This window comes from Nothobranchius furzeri, chromosome 1, assembly GCF_043380555.1.
Source record: "Nothobranchius furzeri strain GRZ-AD chromosome 1, NfurGRZ-RIMD1, whole genome shotgun sequence".
NCBI lineage: Eukaryota > Metazoa > Chordata > Actinopteri > Cyprinodontiformes > Nothobranchiidae > Nothobranchius > Nothobranchius furzeri.
Window position 1 is genome coordinate 93500424 of NC_091741.1, and position 17865 is coordinate 93518288.

Consider the following 17865-nt stretch of genomic DNA (forward strand, 5'->3'; position numbering starts at 1 on the left):
AATGAGCCAATCTTTGAATTCTCTTTCACTATTTTTTTCTTAAAGCTTCACATCAAACAATTTAAACAAAATCCAACAAACACAAATAGATCTAATAAAAAGCGTATAAAAAACAAAACCTCTCCATTTGTTTAAAAATTTAATTACGAGGCAAACAGTCTTTTCAGAACCATGGACAGAGGTCGTGAAAGAAGCTCTAAACATTTGCTCGATTCATTTGTTCCAGCGTGAATGTGCACAAACGCGCGTTTACGCGCGCGCACACACACTTACACACATACACACACACACGCACGCACGCACGCACGCACACACACACACGCAAAATAAAACGTTTAAATTGTCTTCCATTTTTTGCATTGGGTTGCAAATGGTCTGTGATCCAACTCAGAATATGTCAACCGTAGCATTGAGCGGCCGTTTGTATCAAAAAAGAAAAAAATAGAAAAAAGAAAAAAATACTATTAAGTCACAAAAATGTTTGCAGTGATCTCCTATTTTGACCAGAATAGTAAACAGTTGAAACTTTTCAAAGGAACGGGCGTTTCTAGTTGCTCAGTATTGAAAAAAATAAATCTTGAAGAAAGAAAGTTAGTCTTACCTCCTCAGAAGTGTTCCTCCTGTCAGGCAGCACCAGAGTGTTTGCGTGACTTCCAGGTACTATAGTAGATCCTACACTCATCCTGGGTCCTACTAACATGTAGCGTTTGTCTCCAGATCTGTACTGGATGCTGTGACACAGTGTCCCATCATAATTAGCCTCTTGGAGATATTTAGAAGTATATTCTGTGGACTTGGAGCACTGCATTGCAATCAGCACGATGATGCTGATGAGGAACAGAACCGACACTGAGCCCAAAGTGATCATCAGGTAAAAAGTCACATCAGTCTCCTCATCATCTTTGGCTGAACTCTTCACATCAGAAGCTGCAAAAGCCTCTTTGGGCTCCACCACTTTGACAATGACAGTAGCTGTTGCTGACAGTGAAACGTTGCCATTGTCTTTGACCAGGATGAGCAGTTTATGCTCAGCCTCGTCTGTCTCTGTGAATGAGCGAAGTGTTCTGATCTGTCCTGTGTAGCGGTCCAAACCAAACAGACTGTGGTCAGTCACTTCCTGCAGCGAGAACAGCAGCCAGCCATTATATCCTATATCAGCATCATAGGCTCTGACTTTAGTCACCAAGTGTCCTGCGTTCACGTTGCGGGGAACCTCCTCCACACCTTCAGCAGAACCGTTGGAGCTGACTGGATACAGGATGACTGGAGCGTTGTCGTTCTGATCCAGAATGAACACGTTCACTGTCACGTTGCTGCTCAGGGACGGACTTCCAGAGTCTGAGGCCACAACTTGGAACTGGAACGTTTTCACAGTTTCAAAGTCGAAACTTTTTAGCGCTGATATTTCTCCGTTTTCCGAGTTAATGTTCAGAAAAGATGCCATGTCTTTATGACCGCTCTCGCCTTTTATTACCCGATAGGAAACGACCGCATTTTCGTTCAAATCCATATCACACGCGCTCACTGAATATATAGATCCTCCGGGAGGATTGTTTTCTGTCAGATATAACTCGAGCGGACTGTGAGGGTACTCGGGAGCGTTGTCGTTCACATCTGACACTCGGATGTCCAAAGCTTTTAATGCAGAAAGAGGAGGTTCGCCGCAATCTGTAGCGGTTATAAAAACATCATAATGCGACACAGCTTCCCTGTCTAAAGCTTCTTTTGTTACTAAGGAATACATGTTTTCTTTAAATGATGGCTTCAGTTCAAACGGCACGTGTTCTGTCAGACGGCACAAGACTTTACCATTCAGTCCCGAATCGCTGTCTGAAACACTGATGAGGGCGATCACGGTACCGGGTTTGGAGTCCTCCGGTACCGTGCTGGATAAAGATGTGATTTCTATTTCCGGCTTATTGTCATTTTTATCTTGAATCTTGATTATAACCCTGCAGTCCGTTTTCATTGGTGGAGAGCCTTTGTCAGAGGCCTGCACGTCTAACTTGTAAACATTAGCAGTCTCATAATCAATCAATCCTTTCACTCGAATCTCCCCTGTCTGTTTGTCTAAACTGAATAGCTGTAACACTCTCGAATTAATGTCACCGCCGAATGCGTACTGCACCTCTCCATTAGTTCCTTCATCTAGATCCGTTGCCTGCACGTTTAGAACTATCGCATTTACTGCGGCATTTTCTTGCAGTGTAACAGAATAAATGTCTTTAGAAAATGTGGGTCTGTTATCATTTATATCAAGAACTTTAACTGTAATATTAAGATTAGCTGATCGTGGTGGTGTTCCTCCGTCTATAGCGGTTAAAATCAAGCTGTGGTTCGTTTTCTGCTCTCTGTCTAGCTGCTGCTGCAGCACCAAAAACGGGATTTTATCCTCATCTCTATCCCTGATTTCCAGTTGGAAATGATCGTTTTGACTCAGCTTGTACCGCTGGACAGAATTAATTCCAACATCCGGATCACGTGCTAATGATAACTGAAAGCGGGCGCCAGGCGCAGTCGACTCTGCTATTTCTATTACCTTTTCCTTTTCTGTAAAACTCGGTGTGTGATCGTTTGAATCTATTATTTCCACAGTGACATAATGCACCTCAAGCGGATTTTCTACAACCAGTTTCAAGTCTGTTAAACACGCAGCATTCCTATCGCACAACTGCTCGCGGTCAATTTTCTTATGAACATAAAGAACCCCATTGTTCGGGTTTACCTCAAACAGAGCGCCGTCAGCTCCAGAAACAATCCGAACACGCCTGCTTATCAGTGAACTGACATCGAGACCCAGATCTTTAGCAACATTTCCAATAGCAGCTCCCACTTTCACTTCCTCGGGTGTGGAATATTTTATTTGCGCTAAAACCAGCTCACTGTGGCATAAAAGCAGAAAGAAGAGCAGAAGCCGTGACCGGTCCGTCATTTTGCTTCTTTGCCTTTTGTCTCCCCTAAAAAACCAAAAAAAAAAAATCTACGTCCATCAAAAAATAAAAAATAAAAAAAAATAAAACATATATATCCCAGTAAAAAACCTCAAACGTCACGGGCAGTAAATGTATAGAATCTGGATGGGAAGAGAAATCGAGTGCGGTATCCACAAACGATGCCGTTCTTTGTGGTTGAACGGAGGGTAAAAATATTAGGGGCAGAGTCTGCTCAGTGTGACGCGTCACCCGTTCCCTGATGTATGGCTGACACCTAGTGCATAAATCCATGCTTACAACATGCCCTATTAAAAAACAAATATTTGGTATGAGGTACACATTCAAATCATAAAAAAAGGATTACGGTAAACGCTTCCACCAAAGCAAACGCTTTGACTGCATTCCCGAAAAGTCACGTGACACCACAACATTAATCCTGTTATTGGATTCATCATGGAGTTCTCAGCTATTTTATTTATAAAAACTGACAAGGACGTTGTTCTATTTAGGGGTTCATGTTAGATTTTCAAAAGAGTGACATTTTCAGCACCAGGGACAGCGACCGATTATCCTATGGTCACCAGAGCAGAAACAGCTCCATGATTCTTTACATTACTATCAGTACAACCAGAGCACCGATAGTTTGCATAAACTAATGAAACATATCGCGAGAAATATCTTGAATCAGAATAAAGGTACTAAAAGGCCTTCAGGCAAAACCAAACACCGATCCATCTTCTCTGAATGAAAATCGAAAAGCAATTGAAACAAAGCCAGCACAGAACATGTCAAAAACAAAGCATGGAATTATGGATTTGTCTTACCTCATCAGAAGTGTTCCTCCTGTCAGGCAGCACCAGAGTGTTTGCGTGACTTCCAGGTACTATAGTAGATCCTACACTCATCCTGGGTCCTACTAACATGTAGCGTTTGTCTCCAGATCTGTACTGGATGCTGTGACACAGTGTCCCATCATAATTAGCCTCTTGGAGATATTTAGAAGTATATTCTGTGGACTTGGAGCACTGCATTGCAATCAGCACGATGATGCTGATGAGGAACAGAACCGACACTGAGCCCAAAGTGATCATCAGGTAAAAAGTCACATCAGTCTCCTCATCATCTTTGGCTGAACTCTTCACATCAGAAGCTGCAAAAGCCTCTTTGGGCTCCACCACTTTGACAATGACAGTAGCTGTTGCTGACAGTGAAACGTTGCCATTGTCTTTGACCAGGATGAGCAGTTTATGCTCAGCCTCGTCTGTCTCTGTGAATGAGCGAAGTGTTCTGATCTGTCCTGTGTAGCGGTCCAAACCAAACAGACTGTGGTCAGTCACTTCCTGCAGTGAGAACAGCAGCCAGCCATTATATCCTATATCAGCATCATAGGCTCTGACTTTAGTCACCAAGTGTCCTGCGTGCACGTTGCGGGGAACCTCCTCCACACCTTCAGCAGAACCGTTGGAGCTGACTGGATACAGGATGACTGGAGCGTTGTCGTTCTGATCCAGAATGAACACGTTCACTGTCACGTTGCTGCTCAGGGACGGACTTCCAGAGTCTGAGGCCACAACTTGGAACTGGAACGTTTTCAAAGTTTCAAAGTCGAAACTTTTCAGAGCTGTTATTTGTCCATTTTCGGAGTTTACATTGAGGAATGACAAAACGTCTTTTTGATTTTCTTTTCTCATAATATAATAGGAAATAGCTGCATTTGCATTTACATCCCTGTCTGTTGCGCTCACACTGAATATTGATGATCCCGCTAGATTATTTTCTGTCAGATAAACGTTTATGGGACTTTCTAAAAATCTAGGTGGATTGTCATTTATGTCTGTGACTTTAATATGGAGAGTTTTAAAATTTGTTAATGGAGGCTCACCACAGTCAGATGCCTTTATGGTTATTTCATAATGTGAAATATTCTCTCGGTCTAGAGTTGTCTTTGTAACAACTGAATAAATATTCTCTTTGTAAGATGGCTTCAGTTCAAAAGGAACATCTGAAGTTATGCTCGAAAGCACTTTTCCATTCAGGCCTGAATCTTTATCTTTTACACTGATAAGAGAAATCATCGTTCCAGGTTTGGAGTCTTCACACACTGTATTTGACAGGGAGGTGATTTCTATTTCAGGGGGATTATCATTTAAATCTTTTATCTTTATAACAAGTCTACACTCGCCTGTTAAGGGGGGAGTTCCTTTATCAGATGCCTCAATGTCCAGTTTATAAACATCATTTTCCTCATAGTCAATCCCACCTTTTACTCTTATTTCCCCTGTTATTTTGTCAAGATCAAAATTGTCATAGACTTTCTTTTTAAGTGTTTTCCCCAGACTATATTCAAGCTGGCAATTTAAACCTTCGTCCGGATCAGTCGCATTTACTTTAAATATAGAAATTCCGATTGGAGCATTTTCTTCTATTTCAATCTGATAGACTTCTTGACTAAATTTCGGTCGGTTATCGTTACTGTCGAGGACAGTCACAGAAATATTTAATGTTCCTGATCTCTGAGGTTTGCCTCCATCCAGAGCGGTTACATACAGCAAGTGATTACTCCTCATTTCCCTGTCTAACGGCTTCTTCAGCACTAAAAACGGGATTTTCTCCTCATCACTATGAATATCTAATTCAAAGTGCTCGTTAGATGTTAAGGAATACGTACGAATGGAATTAGATCCAGCATCGGGATCACGAGCAGCGTGGAGCTGGAATCTTCTTCCTGGTAACGTCTGTTCTCCAATTTTAAATCTCTGCTCCGTCTCGGGGAAAACAGGGGAGTGATCATTTACATCCCTGATTTCTACAGCCACATAATGGATCTCCAGTGGGTTTTCCACGATGATCTTCAGCTCCATCAAACACACACCGCTTCCCTGACAAAGCTCCTCTCTGTCGATTTTCCTCAGCACATACAGATCCCCGTTGTCCTGGTTTACGCCAAAATATGCGTCCTCACTTTCCGACACAACGCGGAACTGTCGGCCAGGCAAAGAGGTGATCTCAAGGCCCAGATCCTTTGCAACATTTCCCACAATCGTTCCGTCTCTCACCTCCTCTGCAACTGAGTATCTCGTTTCCGCTACGGCCTGATCTCCGACGAACCAGAACAAGGCCAAACACAAAGCAAACCAGAAACAATCCCGTCCTGGACTCGTCCTTTCGTTCTCCATCCTCCTTCGACAGCCGTGCGTATTTCACTCAATACACAAAAACTAGAATGTCACCTTCATTCCGTTTCGCAAATGTTTTATTACTAAACACGCTCTGATCGGGCGTCAGAACCAAATCAGGTGTCACCTTTTCTCCGTTCAGCAGAAAACAAAAGGTCTGTGAGGGGATGGACAACCATGTTTCGGTTTCTCGATGTAATACTGACGCCTGGAGGCTTGGGATTATTTAGGAGTCAATGTTTTGTATTTTAAAACTGCAACCATTTAGTTATTTATTAACCCATCTTAAACCGCTGAAACTGAACTGTTATCTTAGCTAAATAATTATTCCTACAGGCCAGAGTCTTTGGTAAAAGATATCTTTATTTATTTATTTATTTATTTATTTATTTATTTATTTATTTATTTATTTATTTATTTATTTATTTATTTATTTATTTATTTAACCTGCCTTCTTTATCTTTTTTATACTCAAAGAGCATCAGAAAAGTCGGGTTATTCATGCCAATCCCACATACAACACTGGGAATTAGAAACATTCTTGCTATTTCATTTTATTTTATACAATTTGTGACATGCTGTCGAGGTAAACAGTAACTCTTATTCTTGTGTGTGTGTGTGTGTGTGTGTGTGTGTGTGTGTGTGTGTGTGTGTGTGTGTGTGTGTGTGTGTGTGTGTGTGTGTGTGTGTGTGTGTGTGTGTGTGTGTGTGTGTGTGTGTGTGTGTGTGTGTGTGTGTGTGTGTGTGTGTGTGTGTGTGTGTGTGTGTGTGTGGAGAGAGAGAGAGAGAGAGATGAAGTGGGTAAAAAAGAACTGAAGCAGCTTATTACCATGAATGAAATGTGTGAATTTTGTTCAGTCTCTGCTTTGCATATTTAACATTGGAACAATAAGACATGAAAACGGACTTCTGGTTACACCACTGACATGAACACAAAGCATAGATTTAATAAGATTTTTTTTATTCTTACTTCATCATTTGGCTGCTCTCCTCTCTGACTAAATGATAATGTACTGCTGCATTATCACCCAGGTCTTTATCAGAAGCAGAAACACAAAATATGGAGTTGCCAGGAATGTTATTTTCCGTTAAATAAAGTTCCATCGGATTCTGTGAAAACTCAGGCTTGTTATCATTTACATCTGAGACATCAACACTCAGAGTTCTGAATGTGGACAGAGGAGGCTGACCACAGTCTGTAGCTGTTAATGTGATCTCATAATGTGAAGCTGCCTCTCGGTCCAAATGCTGTTTTAAAACTAAAGAGTACATGTTATCTTGGAAGGATGGATTTAATTCAAATGGGACATTATCTGAAAGACTACAAATCACTTTACCATTTAAGTTTGAGTCCTGATCTGTGACGCTGATTAAAGACACCACAGTCCCAGGCTTGGAGTCTTCTGACACCAGTTTAGAAAGGGATGTCACTTCTATCTCGGGTTTGTTGTCATTTTCATCCAATAATTTAATCATAACACTGCAATCTGCACCCATTGGAGGATGGCCTTTGTCAGTGGCGTGAACTTCTAATTTATAAAGTTAAACTTTTTTCAAAATCAATTTCTCCTCTCACCTTAATGACGCCACTCATTTTATCCAGACTAAGCAAGCTGTAAACATCCAAGTCAAGTTCACCACCAAAGAAATATTCAATATCTCCATATCCACCTTCATCCGGATCAGTCACATTTACTGTTATTACACTGGTATCAGATTTGATGTTTTCAGGGATTGTTAGTGAATAAACTTCCTAACTGAATATGGGATTATTATCATTAGAATCGAGAACATCTACTGTAATATTTAGAGTTCCTGATCTTGGAGGATTTCCACCATCAAAAGCTGTTAAAACCAGTTTGTGCTCGTTGTTCTTTTCTCGATCCAACAACTTTTGTAGGACTAAAAGTGGTACTTTATCATCTCCTCTTTCTCGAATTTCCAAGTTAAAATGTTCATTAGTATTTAATTTATAAACACACACTGCATTGATGCTCATATCTGGATCACGCACTGTTGGAAGCTGGAAGCGTTTACCTGGAGGAGTGGTTTCTGCGATTTCAAATATTTTCTCTTCCTCATAAAAACTCGGAGAACAATTTCCACTCCAACAACATGTATTTCCAGTGGATTCTCGCCTACTAATTTTAGATTCGTCATACAGGGGGAAATGCTCCCACAGACTCTTTCTCTGTCTATGATCATATGCACATACAACACGCCATTGTTCTGGCTGACTTCAAACAGAGCATCTTTGGTTCCCGAAATGATCCAAAATCCTTGCTTATCCAACGTGTGTGTGTCCAGTCCCAGATCCTTTGCAACATTACCAATGACGGATCTCACTTTTACTACTTCTGGAATTAAATATTTGATCTGAGTGGAAATCCATGGCACGCAGCTAAGGATCACGGAAAAACCGAGGGCGACACACCAAGAATGGGGTTTCCTTTCTGATCCCATTGTTTCCGATTAAACAAAAACATTATAATACAAATCCAGTCACAGGATCGTAAAGATGATCTGTCATGATGCCCTGATTTAAAAGGGAATGGGTAGACTGCTCACTTCATATTATTGGTAACGACAGCAAGGACGAGTCCTGATTTCCAACGCACCGTCTTCTTTATGCTGAGCTGAACAAAACATTTGTGGAATGGGCTGGGCAATATTTAACTCAACAAATTATCCAAAGATGACACTGACACCTCGTCGACAAGGATTTTAGTTATGAGTCGTTTAGGGAACCATGAAATAAACTAGTTTATCAGGTGCAAAAATTACAAAAATTAAATGAAACCATAACGAATCTGGTAGGAAAGTAACCAAATAAACTCCATTGGTCAAATTATCTTTGATCAAGGCATATTAAAAGTCATTTTATAAAATACACACACAAAGGTATTTGAAAAAATTTCGACCTAATTTAAAATATGTGATTTTTCATGGCTGTTCGCCATTGTTTATACGTGTTAATTTAACCCTTAGATGGGTTAAATTAACACGTGGTATTAACTTAATGGTCACTACAGTGGACAGGTACTCAATTTTTTTATTTTTATTTTATTTAATTTTTTTTTGCTATTAAGCACAGCTGTTGAAGACTTTATTGCATTTCAGCCCCTCCATTTGGACTTCAGTAAGTCAAGCCAACATATTTCATGTTCAGAATGCAAACTGACCACTGAGGTGGACATGTAATAAATTATTTGTAAATTATTAAATGGTAAAAAAATTGTTGAAATTTTTTTCATTCACAACTAAAGATGAATGAAAAAAATGGTTAAAAAAATCATGGTTGAAGATTTCATAATTCATGCATCAAAGGGCTAGACATTTCAATATTTGTATGCATATTATGCAAAGTGTTGAACTACAATGAGCTAAAATAGTGCTGAGTACAGTTACAAAGTCTAGTAAACCTAAAATCTCAAGGTGCCAAACTCATAGCTGGTTGAAAATGGACTATGTAAAATATAGACTTTATTATTACAATCCGTTGAACACCGCTCCATGAAAGACATAAGACAGTACTCTGAAACCCAGAATGCTGAGCGTTGTAATATTTCAGGACCAAAGACAGCGCCAGAGAAAGATAAAACTTTTTTGGGAGAGCTTTCTTCACGGATTGCCCAAATATTCACGTTAAACCCCAGTTATTATAAAAGTCAAAGAAATAAAAATACTCCTTTGTGCAAACATGCTGAAAAGTCCTCATAAGTTGGGTATTGGTTGACAACTCTACCAAATTACTCAGAAATATCAAAGGGTATTGTTAGTAATTAAAACCGTAGCGCCAATGACAGTAATTGATTAAATAACAGTCCAAATAATTACTTACAGAGAAATTCACTACAGTGAACAATAAAATGTGTAATAATGAAAGCATTCAGGAATTGTATGTTTTAGAGATGAAAGTTGATTGGATGGTCACTTTTCAGTACATTATTCGAGAAATTCTAAACTAAACAAGTGCATCGATAATTCATTTTAAACTTTCTGACTCTCAGTAAAGTGAAACAAAATCTGAAAAGATTTAGAATCAGCAAAGCTGCAACGTTTTGGTGTTACTTGGTGAAGCAACTGTGCGAGAGGCGTGACTATCTGAATGTTCCTAACATTTAATGCAAACATTTCCTCACACAAATAAAAACGCTAAATTCAATTGAGACATGTTCTCATCTTACCTCATCAGAAGTGTTCCTCCTGTCAGGCAGCACCAGAGTGTTTGCGTGACTTCCAGGTACTATAGTAGATCCTACACTCATCCTGGGTCCTACTAACATGTAGCGTTTGTCTCCAGATCTGTACTGGATGCTGTGACACAGTGTCCCATCATAATTAGCCTCTTGGAGATATTTAGAAGTATATTCTGTGGACTTGGAGCACTGCATTGCAATCAGCACGATGATGCTGATGAGGAACAGAACCGACACTGAGCCCAAAGTGATCATCAGGTAAAAAGTCACATCAGTCTCCTCATCATCTTTGGCTGAACTCTTCACATCAGAAGCTGCAAAAGCCTCTTTGGGCTCCACCACTTTGACAATGACAGTAGCTGTTGCTGACAGTGAAACGTTGCCATTGTCTTTGACCAGGATGAGCAGTTTATGCTCAGCCTCGTCTGTCTCTGTGAATGAGCGAAGTGTTCTGATCTGTCCTGTGTAGCGGTCCAAACCAAACAGACTGTGGTCAGTCACTTCCTGCAGTGAGAACAGCAGCCAGCCATTATATCCTATATCAGCATCATAGGCTCTGACTTTAGTCACCAAGTGTCCTGCGTTCACGTTGCGGGGAACCTCCTCCACACCTTCAGCAGAACCGTTGGAGCTGACTGGATACAGGATGACTGGAGCGTTGTCGTTCTGATCCAGAATGAACACGTTCACTGTCACGTTGCTGCTCAGGGATGGACTTCCAGAGTCTGAGGCCACAACTTGGAACTGGAACATTTTCACAGTTTCAAAGTCAAAACTTTTCAGCGCGGATATTTCTCCGTTTTCTGAGTTTATGTTTAAAAATGCGGTGATTTTCATTTGGCTGCTCTCCTCTCTGACTAAATGATAATGTACTGCTGCATTATCACCCAGGTCTTTATCAGAAGCAGAAACACAAAATATGGAGTTACCAGGAATGTTATTTTCTGTTAAATAAAGTTCCATCGGATTCTGTGAAAACTCAGGCTTGTTATCATTTACATCTGAGACATCAACACTCAGAGTTCTGAATGTGGACAGAGGAGGCTGACCACAGTCTGTAGCTGTTAATGTGATCTCATAATGTGAAGCTGCCTCTCGGTCCAAATGCTGTTTTAAAACTAAAGAGTACATGTTATCTTGGAAGGATGGTTTTAATTCAAATGGGACATTATCTGAAAGACTACAAATCACTTTACCATTTAAGTTTGAGTCCTGATCTGTGACGCTGATTAAAGACACCACAGTCCCAGGCTTGGAGTCTTCTGACACCAGTTTAGAAAGAGATGTCACTTCTATCTCGGGTTTGTTGTCATTTTCGTCTAATACTTTAATGATCACTCTGCAATCACTGCTCATAGGAGGGTGTCCTCTGTCAGTGGCGTGCACGTCTAGTTTAAACATATCAGTCTCTTCAAAGTCTATGCTCCCCTTTACTCTAATTTCACCACTGATTTTATCTAAACTAAACAAGTCCGAAATTTTGGGATCAAGTTCACCAACAAAGTAAAATTCTATATCTCCATTTACACCTTCATCCGGATCAGTCGCAGTTACTGTTATTACACTGGTATCAGCTTTGATGTTTTCAGGGATTGTTACTGAATAAACTTCTTGACTGAATGTGGGATTATTATCATTAGAATCAAGAACATGTACTGTAATGTTTAGAGTTCCTGATCTTGGAGGATTCCCACCGTCTAAAGCTGTTAAAACCAGTTTGTGCTCGTTGTTCTTTTCTCGATCCAACGACTTTTGCAAAACCAGGAATGGCATTTTTTCCTCTCCCCTTTCTCGAATTTGTAAACTAAAATGTTCATTATGATTTAATTTATAAACACGTACTGAATTAATAGACACATCTGGATCACGAGCCGTTGACAGATGGAAACGTTTACCTGGGAGAGTGGACTCTGAGATCTCAATAGTTTTTTCTTCTTCCTGAAAACGGGGTGAATTATCATTGACATCTATAATTTCCACTCCAACGTGATGTATTTCCATGGGATTGTTAGCCACCATTTTCAGATTGACCAAACACGGAGAAACGCTCTCGCACAGTTGCTCTCTGTCTAAAGTCCCCTGCAAAGACAAGACGCCATTGCTCGGATTTACTTTAAACTGATCATCATCCGACCCTGAAACAATCCGAAACTGCCTTCCTTCCAAAGAACTAATGTCCAATCCCAGATCTTTGGCAACATTCCCAACCACAGATCCAACGTCCGTTTGCTCCGCAATGGAATATTTAATCTGAGCTGAAATCGGCTCCACGCAGCTGAGCGTCACGAACAAAGTAATGGCGACACAAAAGATCCGTTTCCTTCGGCTTTGTCCTTTGGCTCCCATGGTCCCGGTTTGGGTGTAAAAACGTAAATGTAGCCACACAGCTCGCAAAACAAAACTGTAATATTTTTAATCCGGTTTAAAATGGATCCAGTGTCCCTCTTGCATCCACTCGCTCGTTACACTGACTCATATCTTTGTCTGAACGCTCGGTCTCCACACCGAACCGCATAGAAATCATTTTCAAAGGCTGGGCCAGAACCACAACGCCACCATCTACGCTGATGTGACACTGACACCGTGTGGACTGTACGCATTACCACTCTAAATGTGTGGCGCAGAGCGCTAAACGTGGCTCTTAACTGGTGTTTCTGCAAACTGTTTTTCATAATTGAAAATAACAGTTAAATTTATGGCGTATTTTCTATGTGTTTAGATATTGTAACCAATCAATGAACAAACTGCACAACGTTTTTATAAAATGGTGTCCATAACAATGTTCTTTGTCTCTGATGCATTGAAAAATATGTCTTCACTCGCTTCAACAGTTTAATCTAAAATTACACAACATTGTAGGACTTCGTGAAATGAAAAAGGCAAGAACTAAAATAATGAATGAGTTTGAACAAACCGAAAAATGACAGGTGAAATCAAAAGAAAGACACACCATCACGGTGTGAAATAAAACGTAAACAACTGAGTTTGATATAAAGTCAACATTAACATGAAGGGGTTTATAATTAAATGGCCAAATGAAAATGGCATGCTCTCGCTGAAATTAAGCGCTAATTTACCAAGGCAATGTTAACATTTTTTCATTAAAAAAAATAACAAATATTTGGATTGTCCAGGTAATCTTAAAAAATAAATGTACAAATAAATGATTATAACATGAAGCTGTTGCGTGTTTTGTAATCCCCGTTCGGTTGAAAAAAGATGTAGTCAACACTACACACTTTACATCTAATCCTGAGGCATAGAACAATTCGTCTGTAAAACAAATATTTTGAACTCACATTATAAGTATGCCAACTAAAAACATGCCCCTTCGTGTTATTTTTATAAGTGTCCATTTGTTATTTGTAAATGTCATAATATATGGGAACAAACAACCAGTTGGAACATTTCCTGCTTCAGCTCCACCCCCCTCCACCCCCCACCCCCCCACCCCCCTCAAAAAAAAGCCACGTAAACCATTTTATTAAATCTAAGTAAAGTGTCAGAACCCAAGTCCCCAAACCGGCCTCTCCCAGCTATCCGGCCTCCACCATGGACCACAAGCCCCAGCATGCCCCTCGCGGGGATTCCCTCCACGTCGCACCTACGTCAGGAATCGCGGCTATATACGGAAGTCGCCTCCCCAGCTTTCCACTCAGTCATCGTTTCTTCGTATCCATGATCAGAGTTACCAATCTACCGATCCATCTCACGAACTCTCAGCTCACAGTAAGTGTTCTTAATTACTTCTGGAAAACCCAGCACTTCCGTGTCACTTCATTGACGCTCGAACGCTCGGGGATTCCTAGATTAAATCGCGAGCCGGCGTTTCACCGGCGCTCTCATTTCCGCGTCTGTGAAACCACCACGCTCTCAACAAGCTCAGCTCCCGACCCCAGCCCACCGGTCTGACATAAAGCCGTTTTCAATGCTCCATTGATCACTTTCCCTTTGAATTTTGTTTGCAAAGAGATCACTTCCGTCTTTGCCCTTTGTGATTTATGTTCATTTGTGCTGTGTTAGACAGTGTTTCTCTATTATTCACTCGTTGCGGCAAGTGTAACTTACATGCGTACTTATTTTGGATGGTTTACTCTAAAAAGTTGGAATCTGATGACAGTGATAGTTGAGTGAGCCATTAATCCATTGGTGAAAAAATAACTGTGGTATATTTCATTGAAGGAATTAAACTTTTTTTTTCAAAATGTTTCGAAGAAATTAAAAACCTCTAAAAGATTCCAAAATAAGTAAACTATGAATATATCTAATAGAGCTAAGCACACGGTGTAAATAATGCATTTAAATAGTATGAATAACTTTGGGTTGAAGCTCACATAAACTCTCGTAATTCCTTAAAACACAACTGAATTGTCAACATTGTCATTAAAACAGAGGGGGAAAAAACATGTAGCGCTTTTACACGAAAAGGTACGAAAGCCGTCAGCACCATGGACAGCGCACTTGGATACTGAATCTTGGTAAAGCCAGAAATAAGTCTTACCTCATCAGAAGTGTTCCTCCTGTCAGGCAGCACCAGAGTGTTTGCGTGACTTCCAGGTACTATAGTAGATCCTACACTCATCCTGGGTCCTACTAACATGTAGCGTTTGTCTCCAGATCTGTACTGGATGCTGTGACACAGTGTCCCATCATAATTAGCCTTTTGGATATATTTCGAAGTATATTCTGTGGACTTGGAGCACTGCATTGCAATCAGCACGATGATGCTGATGAGGAACAGAACCGACACTGAGCCCAAAGTGATCATCAGGTAAAAAGTCACATCAGTCTCCTCATCATCTTTGGCTGAACTCTTCACATCAGAAGCTGCAAAAGCCTCTTTGGGCTCCACCACTTTGACAATGACAGTAGCTGTTGCTGACAGTGAAACGTTGCCATTGTCTTTGACCAGGATGAGCAGTTTATGCTCAGCCTCGTCTGTCTCTGTGAATGAGCGAAGTGTTCTGATCTGTCCTGTGTAGCGGTCCAAACCAAACAGACTGTGGTCAGTCACTTCCTGCAGCGAGAACAGCAGCCAGCCATTATATCCTATGTCAGCATCATAGGCTCTGACTTTAGTCACCAAGTGTCCTGTGTTCACGTTGCGGGGAACCTCCTCCACACCTTCAGCAGAACCGTTGGAGCTGACTGGATACAGGATGACTGGAGCGTTGTCGTTCTGATCCAGAATGAACACGTTCACTGTCACGTTGCTGCTCAGGGACGGACTTCCAGAGTCTGAGGCCACAACTTGGAACTGGAACGATTTCACAGTTTCAAAGTCGAAACTTTTCAGTGCAGCAATTGAACCGTTGGCCTCGTTTATGTTTAAAAACGCAGTTGGTCCTGGACTCTTGCGGTCAAGAGAATATGAGACTACAGAGTTTTCTCCTCCATCAGCATCAGTGGCTTTTACTGAAAATATCGACCTCCCGGCTTTATTATTTTCATATATATAAAACGAGTACGGACTCTGAGTGAACAAGGGGCTGTTATCGTTGACATCCAGTACCTCCACCTGTATCACCTTTACTGATGACAGGGCAGGGCTCCCTAAATCCGTTGCTGTTATGGCTATGTTATACATGGGTGTTATTTCCTTATCCAAGTGATTCCTTGTTACTAAGGAATAAGACTGTCCGTCAGGCGACGGCTTTAAATCAAAAGGTAGGTCAGCAGGAACGCTGCAAACCACCTGTCCATTCACACCAGAGTCGATATCCGTCACTCCCATCAGCGCTACCACCGTTCCAGGTGGAGCATCTTCCGGAATATGACTTGAAAATGACGTAATTTCTATTTCCGGTTGGTTATCATTCACGTCTTCCACTCTTACAGTCACACTACACAGTGCTGAGAGAGGAACTGACCCTTTGTCTGCAGCCAGAACCTTTATCTCATACACCTGTTTTGCTTCGTAATCCAGTGGTTCCTTCACCACCAGTTTCCCGGTTCTACTATCCAGATCGAACGGCTCAGACGAGACTCCTCGATTTTTACTCCTTAGCGAATATTCAGTGTCACCGTTTATCCCCTCATCTGGGTCTGATGCGTTTACTGTTAATAACAACGTTCCAACGGGCGCGTTTTCCTTTATTGTTATGGTGTATTTCTGTGTACCACACACAGGAGGATTATCATTTACATCAGATACAATAACGGTAATATTTAGGTTTCCTGATTTTGATGGTTTCCCTCCATCTGCCGCTGTTAATGAAAGCCAGTGTCGATCCATTTCTTCTCGATCCAAAGGTTTTTGCAACACTAAAAATGGAATTTTCCCTTCCTCCCCAAAATCCTCCGTTTCCAGTCGAAAATATTGGTTGTGATTTAATCTGTAAGAATGTATGGAATTTAATCCGACATCCAAGTCGTGCGCTCCTTCAATCTGAAATCGCGATCCAACAATGGCGGACTCCAGCACCTCTAGTGTGTAATTTTCTTCAGGAAATTGTGGAGAGTTGTCGTTCACATCCAGAATGTCCACCATTACTTGGTGCATTTCTAGAGGATTTTCAACAACAGCTTTCAGGTTTGTGACGCATGGAACAGCTTTTGCGCACAGCTCCTCTCTGTCGACTCTCTGGTTCACTGATAAAACGCCATTTCTCTGATTTACCTTAAACAGCTCCTGCTTTGTTCCTGACACCACACGCAGATTTCTATCCGCCAGCCTCCCGACATCTAAACCAAGATCTTTGGCCACATTCCCGACCGTGCTGCCCGGTTTAAGTTCTTCTTGGATGGAATATCGAATTTGAGCCGAAATTTCTTCAAATTCTGTCACAATCAGCAGCGCCAGACAAAAACAGAGGCACGCAGCTCTCCGTTGTCTCCTGATGTCCGTGGAGTCCATTGTTTGTCAGGAATGTGTTTCATAGATAGCTTCTCAACATTTCAAAGAAAACGTTGCTGGTTAAACAGAATCATCCCGTTGTAGTAAAAATATGGCTGCTTGAATAATTTTTTTCAGCTGAAAAAGGAAGTTAGCACAATCCGATCATTCAAGCCGCCTTCCTGGGTTATAACTGCAATCACATTGAGACAAAATACACCCCTCCTCACACACCTCACCTCATCGTATAGAGTACCAGCGCCACCTATTGTCGATGTTGCCAAGCTTTCTTTAAATTGAGCATCTCTGACTTCGTGCATTAATTTCCAAAGTCTCTAAAACATTTTTAATAATTTACCTAATTTCATGTGCTTATGTTTTATTCAGTTTAAAAATAAGTTTGGTTGTGGAAGAGTCAACTTCATTTAGTGAATTCTTAAACGAATTTGTTCTGCAAGAAAAAATGAAGAATGGTAAAATAAAGTCCCGCTACTCCTGAAAAGAAAGTGTTAGACAAATTAAAGTAAATTACATCAAATTAAATTATTTATTTTATTGTATTTTATTTTATTTTATTTTATTTTATTAAGTGTTTTCTGTATTACTATAGTGTTTTGGTTTCGTTTCATTTGATTTTTGTTTTCCATATATATATATATATATATATATATATATATATATATATATATATATATATATATATATACAACACGTGTTGATAT

The 17865-nt window shown here is 40.6% G+C and overlaps 4 protein-coding genes across 4 annotated transcripts; all 4 read right to left on the bottom strand.

Annotated features, from left to right (window-relative positions):
- Positions 1-21: 21 nt before the first annotated feature.
- Positions 22-3135, bottom strand: LOC107376377 (protocadherin alpha-8). Its single transcript, XM_015945437.3, has one exon. It carries the CDS (start codon positions 2930-2932, stop codon positions 548-550), a length of 2385 nt encoding a protein of 794 aa, XP_015800923.3. The 5' UTR covers positions 2933-3135; the 3' UTR covers positions 22-547.
- A 383-nt stretch (positions 3136-3518) lies between these two features.
- On the bottom strand, positions 3519-9097 carry LOC107376366 (protocadherin alpha-3). The gene has a single exon (XM_015945428.3). It carries the CDS (start codon positions 6107-6109, stop codon positions 3722-3724), a length of 2388 nt encoding a protein of 795 aa, XP_015800914.3. The 5' UTR covers positions 6110-9097; the 3' UTR covers positions 3519-3721.
- Positions 9098-9233: 136 nt separating this feature from the next.
- LOC107376350 (protocadherin alpha-3) lies at positions 9234-12870 on the bottom strand. The gene has a single exon (XM_015945406.3). It carries the CDS (start codon positions 12652-12654, stop codon positions 10288-10290), a length of 2367 nt encoding a protein of 788 aa, XP_015800892.3. The 5' UTR covers positions 12655-12870; the 3' UTR covers positions 9234-10287.
- A 1150-nt stretch (positions 12871-14020) lies between these two features.
- Positions 14021-17365, bottom strand: LOC107373966 (protocadherin gamma-A1). Its single transcript, XM_054737269.2, has one exon. The coding sequence runs from the start codon at positions 17162-17164 to the stop codon at positions 14639-14641; it is 2526 nt and encodes an 841-aa protein (XP_054593244.2). The 5' UTR covers positions 17165-17365; the 3' UTR covers positions 14021-14638.
- Positions 17366-17865: the final 500 nt, after the last annotated feature.